General features: G+C 37.2%; 1 protein-coding gene across 1 annotated transcript; it reads left to right on the top strand.

Moving 5' to 3' along the window:
• The first annotated feature begins 2,056 nt into the window (after window positions 1–2,056).
• LOC124598356 (WD40 repeat-containing protein HOS15-like) lies at window positions 2,057–2,734 on the top strand. Its single transcript, XM_047135995.1, has one exon. It carries the CDS (start codon window positions 2,057–2,059, stop codon window positions 2,732–2,734), a length of 678 nt encoding a protein of 225 aa, XP_046991951.1.
• Window positions 2,735–9,093: the final 6,359 nt, after the last annotated feature.

Here is a 9,093-nt window from a genome sequence, read left to right as displayed (position 1 = left end):
GTCGCAGTTGCAGAGGCCCTCTGTAAAATTGGGAAATCCTTATCCAAGAAACGTGGTAGGCCAAGCAATGAAATACAAAAACAGCTTGACTGCAAGAAGAAGAGAGGCCCTACAGCAGATCTTCCACAGCGTCAGGTGCGACTGGATGGGATAGGTCACATGCCTATCTGGCTGGAAAACCGTGGTCATTGCAAGTATCCAGAATGCAAGGGAAAATCCTATATAGCGTGTATGAAGTGCAGTACAACATTGTGCTTGAATAAGGAGAGAAATTGCTTCATCAAGTTTCATAATAAATAGAGAAAAATGGAAACAGAGTGTGTGTTATTTTCTCAAAATGTGTGTATTGTAATGAATAGAAAGTGTAATTGTTGTACATAAATACGGTTCTGCTAGTTCATGTACGTATCTTACTGTGTATTTTCCACATTGTGCATCATCAATCCCAAAACTGGTATCACATGGTATTGGTCGTTACTGCATGCTGTCCCATATATGGCACAAACCCTTAATTCTAACATAACCGCCCCTACAAAAGATTTAGAATTTTTTAAGCATTTTTTATGAAATCAGAACATCGAACATAACATGTAACATTTTTTTCAGAAAAATAAAAAAAATCATGCAGTAAGGGGTTAATTATTTCTTTCCGCTGCAAGGATCGCAGCCATTGATGATAGCGATTTGTAACGCGTTTTTGTCTGTGTTTTCCTTAGAAACAAATCAAATGTTTGCTTGATGAAGTCTAAATAGTGCACAATATGAAAGTAGATTTAATAGCGTTTAATAAGGATTTTAAATATTTACTTATTTGCTCTAACAATAGAAAGTCTTTATCAACTGTCTGCCGCCATCTTAACTATTATCTCAGCGGCAAATTCTAATTACGCAACTCTGCAGACATAAATGCCGAACGTAATGCAAATTTGTAAAAATAAATGTGCACCGGTGGTTCCGAACTCATTTTAATGAAAATAATTCGAATCAGATTGGTTCTTTAAAAATAGTGCTCATAGCACGATCGTTATAGCAAACTTTTCTAGCTGATGTATGGAGCCGAAATTAATTACGCACGAGTTGCGAAGAATATTGTTTCAGGTAACATACGTCAGTGCTGTGCGCGGCTGATATTCGGTGGTTTCAATGATCTTTTTGCTGAAGATAACTGTTTCCATCATAATCAATAGTTGTATAGAATCTGTTGTATGAACTGTGATTTAGTGACAGTTACACAACTTACAGACTACACTTTAACACGACGTTAACTTGGAGTTCTTTAGCAACTTGACCAATTCTTTAGCCGGGAGAAAATTTATTTAGTAATTACTCAATGTAATAAAATAAGATTATCATTTTCATTTACAAATTAGTTAAATACCAAACCACTGAATAACCCAGCGAACACAAGACTGGCGCCCAACGTGGGGCCACCAATGCACATTTATTTATTTTAATAATTGAAATTGTGATCTATTACAGGTACGGAGTACCAAAACAAACTATTAATGATTGTTTATTTATTTGTTTCTTTATTTTAATAATTGAAATTGTGATCTATTACAGGTACGGAGTACCAAATCAAACTAGTAATCATTGTTTATTTATTTGTTTCATGAGCATTGACGTCTTCCTATCGAACTGCTTTGCGAATCTGTATCTTCGCCGGTGCGACAGTGACTTCGTACAAGCAGTGCAGTCCACCACTCTCAATCCATACGGATAACAACGGATGTTCATGTTCACAAAATTTGCAGCAGCACACCAACAACATACGCTGCGTGTGCAATTTAATTATAAACCAGTACCTGCAGCGATAAGTAGTAATAATTGAATATTCTGGCTGCGAGAATAATATTTTTAAGTGTTATTTGTGTATATGTGTTACTTATAAGATCATTTTGTGTCAATTGGTGCTTGTCAGTGATTTATATATTGGTGATAGAATGGTTAAACAAAAAAAAATAAACTGAATGAGCATACTGATGCATAGATGACATCAGAATCTCAGGTAAAACAATCTACCCATATTTCTGTCGAATTATTAGAAAATTTAATTATGAATGATAATTTAGAAACTGATGTCCCGAGTGATAGTAAAACCGAGGAGTTGCCAAAACAAACTGACACTCCTGGATTCAACCAGTTAGGAATTAATGACAATATTTCTTCTGGGCAAGGGACAGAAGTTAGCAATGCTCAAGCTATGTCCATACAGGATATGCTAACAGCATTATTTGAAAAGCTTACTATTAAAGAGCAGGAGCGTGAAAAACAACGCGAGCTTAAAGAGCAGGAGACTGAAAGACAACGTCAGCAGGAAAAGGAAAAACGTAGACAGGAAAAGCTTATAGAAAAACAGCAACAGGAGCTCAGGGACCAAGAAAAAGAAAAGAAATTTATGGAAAATATAAACGATATTTTTCTGGAAAGAGATAAAGAAATTGTCAGTAGGATAAATCAAGTGTTGGTCGATCGTGATAATGCTATTACTACCCATTTTAAGCAGGAGATAGATGCAGTAAAATCCACTATTGAACCGTTAATAAACATTCCAGTTCAGGTTAATAGTCTTCAAACTGGAGTATATAGACTAGAGAACCAATTCAAAGCATTGGCTACCGCTGTGGAAACAATGCAGGAGAACATTCCCTCGGAAATCCGAAAGCAAGTCCGAACAGAAGTAGCCAGGGTGCTGAGCTCTGAAAATCAAAACTTTGAAAATCTGACAGTATGAAGTAATGACAACACTGGTACTGACAGGGAAAAGATCGCAGATAATTTAACGGCGAATTTTAATGCACCAAAAGGAAGACCTAATGTTGGTAATCAACCGATATTACCAGAGCAATATGTGACACCAAGGAAGAATAACAGTGGAATAGAATGTACTTGTAATAAAGTAACCACACCACCTGCGAATGATAGCAATTCCATGCACTTAACTACTTTGATACATGAAGAAAGCCTAATTAAGCATAGACAGTTTCAAATATTTAACGAAGAAAGCAAGAAAAACATACATCCAGTAGTTTTCATTCGAAACTTCAAAAGTGTTCTTCCAAAATCATGGTCGGAAGAACAGAAAATACAGTTTGTGGTTTCACATATTTCTGGTGATGCGTCGCTCTGGGCAGAAACTTGCAAGACTTTCCACGACTTTTAGAAGGCGTTCCTTGATCAATTCTGGTCAGCGTCTACTCAAGAGCGACTCCGTAAAATTGTTTACAATGCAGAAATGTACAATCCGAAGTCAGGTTCCTTAAGAAAGTACTTTGGAAAATATATTAACATGACCCGGTACTGGGATGAGCCAGTAACCACCAGAGACTTATTGCGAGTGTTAAAAGCTAGATCACCCATACATATTAGAGAAAAATTATTTAATGTTACAGACACCGATCTGAAAGAATTTCTGTCTGTAACTGATTCTCTGGATCTAGTGCAAGAAGACGAAAGAAAAAATTCTGACGTGATCAGCAATAATAATAGTCCTAATAGAAAAAATTCATGGAATGGAAATAATGGAAATAGGGGCGAAAGAAAGAAAAATAAAAGTAAAGCTTATAGTAACGGAAAATACAATAATAATAATAATACTAGTAGGAATCCCTACAACCAAAATTTTGGTTATCCTAATAATAATAACAGTAATTATCAAAAGGCCGAAGAACACCAACAACCGAATGGTAATCAGAGGCCGTACCACAATGAAAACCCAAACAATAACAATAGCAACCGAAAGATACGAAACGACAACAGGTCAGACAGTCCATATAAAGACAAGCCTAAAAACATGCGGGGTGACAGTGAATATTGGCGACAGCCAGGTCCAAGTCATTGGCAGCCGCAGCAAAATTCTATCAATTCAGGTCAGCCAATAAATTATGCACAGGCTATACCTATACCAAGCAATCAATATCCACCGTGGTGGGATCCAAGCAGGCCTCCTCCGACTGAAAACTCACAAAATGTTAGAATAGTGGAGGTACCTTCGGAAACAAAACAAAACACTCAGAAGCCAACATACTAATTTCGGTCCCTGTAGGCCTTCGACAGGTGACCGAGGCCAACAATGAAGGCAATAGGTCGACGGAACAAAAAATAAACATGATACGGTATCAGGATGGCAACAGGATCGAAGATGAGCTATATCAGGAACCTGCTGTCTCTGACAAGCCACAAAGGGAAAATATCCAAGCAAGTGTCACCGGTGTAACAACTACTATTCTGCTTGACACAGGTATGAATGTATCAGTTACGAACACGCAGTTTTTCGAGAAGGCATCGGAGATAAGGAGATTGCCGATTTTGCCGGTTGCAAATTGTAAGGTTATAGGGGCGTAGGGAAAAAAGGCACAGAGTATAAAATACCAGACACAGGTGGAAGTTTCCTTGGGAAATGATCGCTTATTATGCACGTTCCTACTAATGGATAACTTGTCAGTACCGGTGCTACTGGGTCTGGAGTTCCTTCGGGAAAGGGAAGCTGTAATTGATCTCGCCCGTGGGACATGTGCACTTAAGTAGCAACAGCGACCCATAACATTAATGCTGAATCTGGAGTTCGGTGCGAACCTTCCGCTGATGAGAAAAATGAATCTTTCTGTCAGCAAACAGAAGTGGTTAGTGTTGGATCCTAAGCACCCACACATGTGTCACAAAAAGCGAAGTAACGATGCACCCGGCAACGTGAGTGACATCGTCACAACAATAGAAGAGAAAGTACAGGAGGCAACTTGCATTGATGCTTCAGAGGCTAGACAATTAACAGAATTATTATCCGGATACCTCGAAGTATTCACTGAACGCCCTGGAATCATAAAAGATTACCAGTATAATATGAAAGTATATCCGCACAAGACCTATTGCAGAACATCTTACTCGGTCCCCTGGACTAAGAAAAACGAAGTGATACAAAGGACCAATCAGAAGTGCAAGTGCACTACCCCATAACTGTAAATATAATGTTTATGATAAAATAATTAGCAGTAATAATTTGATAATATTATGTCTGTATTAGTTTATAAGCTTTTATGTCAAGTATTACACTGTAATGTTGTTGAATTATTTGTACAAGGAGTAGACAATCCCCATAATAAATGTATTTTTACTCTAAAAGGGATAAATAACTTGATGAACACTTGAGTGTTGTTGCATTAAATTTTACCTTCTTATACGTAGGATAGCAATGATTAAAATGCTTAAGTAATATATTTGTTAGTGTGTAAGAATGGATATAACAAAAATATTTTCATAAGATCGAGTCATGTAGTCCCACACACGTAGTGAGTGTTGGTGGTGTGTGAGCTGTGTGACTGAGAAAAAATAAATAAATAAATAAAAAATAAAAGAAACTGCTATCGCCACTAGTGCAGCGAAATCTGAATGTGTACTAATTTACGTACACGGTTTCATTACGAAGTCATTTAAAGTGCTCTTATGAGCAACATTCCGATTAGATAAACCGAACATGCACATCTGTCCCAAAAACATGGTAAATAACAATCCCAATAAAAAAATAGAAATATATAAATATACGTATCTGTAATAAAAATGGAAATGTACTGTTATCTGGATAGTTCAGTAATGATCTCATGGTCAAGATAATGTACCAGATTCTGAAAGTTTTATATTGTCTCATGTCCATGTAACAGTGTAAAATTTTCAATTTTGTTATTCAGTCATGGTAATATGAACTTATGTGCAAGTGTACCAGACTTCATTACTTGAAAAGTGTCATTTGCATATAGATTGTCTGTTAAGTACTGTGGAAAACTACTGACAGCAATCAGAACAGTGAAACATGTTTCGCGGGAACTAGTGGACGCGTGAAGAACTGTGATTTACATTGTGAATAACGATGGACAGTGGTAAAAACTGTGATCACGTAACCTTATGAACGCACTTGGAGTGTCAAAGTTAGCAGCAACGCTATGAACGTTGAGTACTGTTGGCTGTATTAACAATTAATTTGAACTGATGACCTTTAGTAGTTTGATATGAAGCGTCTCCGCGTGCCAAATTTAATGTGACGGACTGTACAGCCAGCCGTGCGGCAAAACAATAATACAACGTTGGCTACGCAGCGCGTCGCGAAAATATTTACATTCCGCCTAAGTAAACGAAGCACTCTACGGACACTTGTATGATTAACGGCGCAGTGTTCAAAATGTGCATATTGTGATAAACTTACATGTGAATCACTACATCGTGTTGAACAGTGTCAACATACTCCAAAAACAGTCTAATTCCATCCGTGTGAATGCAAGTGAAATGGACACTAATAAACTTTTCCACAGGATGAGAATAGTAATTATCTTGTCACTGATGCTTATAATTTGACATTTCATGTACCCATCTTAAACTGAGGGACGTGGGAAAAGGGAAACAAGAGCTGCTGCAGCGCGACTTCTAGCCAGCAGCAGATCCAAACCACGATGCAGCCGACGGCAGCCGACGCCCCACCGTCACGGCCGGGGGCGGTCCTGCAGCAGCCACTACCTGTCTGCGGTCCAACGGCTCGACACGAGGGCGGTCTTACGACGTCAGCAGCAAATTCTTATGACATTCGATAAATGAGTGACTTTGGAAATGATGCTATACCACCATGAAAAAACATTCATTATCTCAGATGCTTACAACAGAGTCATAAATTTGCATTTTCAGCATATTTTATTACAATCATGTCAAGCCTGACTGTTAAAAGTAGATGTCTGTATTTTCCTGAAGCCCCTTGGACGGTTTTATTCCCGGTTTTCCGAGTCCAGTGAACCCAAATGGGGGGATAAGTTAATCGGGGAAGTATCCGCAGCAATTTCCGAGATAATACGGGCACTGAAGTCATTTAAAGTACTCGATTCAACTATAATTTTGTCATGTCTAAAACAACATTGAAACTAAACATTTGAATATTGAGAGTAGCAAATCTACGTGGATTACGTGGACTGATAAAAAAATATATACAATAGATAAACTAATTTTTTTTCTCAGCCCAAGGGGCATTGTAAAATCCACGTGATAAATTTTTGGCTACAGTGGGACGAGAGGAAATTATGCCTCTAACAGTTATGAACATTATGTATTCGACGTATGAAAAAACAGTGAAAACTTATAAATATTAATTATTTATATAATATTCTATGACATAATTGGACATATCGATGTGTATCATACAAAGACAATGATAATTGTAAAGTGCTTTTATGATCTGCGTTTGTCTTCCTTTGTTTTTACCTTTTGTTGGTTGGCTTTTGTAAGTTGCGGACGCATATCAAACTGAGGTCTGTTAAGAAATTGTAATTATTTGTTAATTATTACTTGAAAATAGAGTTCATTATTATTGTTATAAATATGAGTGAATAATTATTTGTAACTTTAATTCCTCTCTCACTAAACATTATCTGCGCTAATTATTTCTTTCCGCTGCAAGGATCGCAGCCAGTGATGATAGCGATTTGTAGCGCGTTTTTGTCTGTGTTTTCCTTAGAAACAAATCAAATGTTTCCTTGATGAAGTCTAAATAGTGCACAATACGAAAGTAGATTTAATAGCGTTTAATAAGGATTTTAAATATTTACTTATATGCTCTAACAATAGAAAGTCTCTATCAATTATCTGCCGCCATCTTAACAATTATCTCAGCGGCAAATTCAAATTACGCAACTCTGCAGACATAAATGCCGAACGTAATGCAAATGTGTAAAAATAAATGTGCACCGGTGGTTCCGAACTCATTTTAATGAAAATAATTCGAATCAGATTGGTTCTTTAAAAATAGTGCTCATAGCACGATCGTTATAGCAAACTTTTCTAGCTGATGTATGGAGCCGAAACTAATTACGCACGAGTTGCGAAGAATATTGTTTCAGGTAACATATATCAGTGTTGTGCGCGGCTGATATTCGGTGGTTTCAATGATCATTTTGCTGAAGATAACTGTTTCCATCATAATCAATAGTTGTATAGAATCTGTTGTATGAACTGTGATTTAGTGACACTTACACAACTTACAGACTACACTTTAACACGACGTTAACTTGGAGTTCTTTAGCAACTTGACCAATTCTTTAGCCGGGAGAAAATTTATTTAGTAATTACTCAATGTAATAAAATAAGATTATCATTTTCATTTACAAATTAGTTAAATACCAAACCACTGAATAAACCAGCGAACGCCACAGCTAGGAACAGCTCTGAGCGGGATGCGAGGAGAATCCCGTGCTAGTGTCGTAGGAGGATACGGAGAGCAAGTGCGGGGTTTGGTTAACATGTAACGTTTTCTCCTACCAGTTGTGTCAAACATTCAGGTGTACAGTCTTCCAACACGATTAGAGTTTCAAACAAAATATATACGAATAAAACACTTACCTTGTTACTTTGTGACAAAAAACTATTTCAGTACAATAAAAAGTCTTTTGAGATCAACTTTCCCCATCTGTCACGAAAAGTAAGATAAAAAACACTTTGCACCTCGAAATCGATTGCATCTATGTGCAGTCTTGTGATCATACAAGTAGAATTTCATGATATGCACGAGAATGCAGAAAAATGTTCGTGAGAACGGAAGCTATAAGAAACATAGTTAAGTAATTATATTGTGTCTCGCGTCCGTCGGCCGTCGTAATTTAATGTATATATTATTATTGTTATTATTATTTTTTGATTGTTGCCGACTTACGTGGTGGGCCTTAATAAAAATGATATTTAAGTTGAACAATGTAATAAACTTTTCATATAAATTTCCTCGGCTAGTCAGTTGACGTTAAAGCAAAAGATCTTTAGTTATTAATTACAATTGCGGCCCACACGCGCGCGAGAGTATTTTCTTACCTCCGTTAACCATTGTATTGTAGTCAGAGTCCTGGCTCTGGGTCTCGGCTATGCTACTGAAAATAAGAATCTTAAAGCTAAGTATTTCTGCAACTTCGTGCGGCTGTGGAGAAAAATTAATATTATGCTAATAGCGGGCGAGTTTTCCGCTTCCGCTAATTTTTCATAAGTTAATATCGCCACGTAATGGCGTCGTTGGCTGCATCGGCCGCTGCGATTGTTGAGCTGTAAATTACTTGAATGCAGGTTAATTCAAGGAAGGCG

Source organism: Schistocerca americana, chromosome 1, assembly GCF_021461395.2.
Source record: "Schistocerca americana isolate TAMUIC-IGC-003095 chromosome 1, iqSchAmer2.1, whole genome shotgun sequence".
NCBI lineage: Eukaryota > Metazoa > Arthropoda > Insecta > Orthoptera > Acrididae > Schistocerca > Schistocerca americana.
Note: the sequence above shows the minus strand (reverse complement) of the source record. Positions and strands in the feature narration are given on the sequence as shown.

What these genes read in the sequence shown, in the direction of transcription:
- LOC124598356 (XM_047135995.1), top strand. Translation starts at nt 2,057, where the DNA reads ATGAATGATAATTTAGAAACTGATGTCCCGAGTGATAGTAAAACCGAG.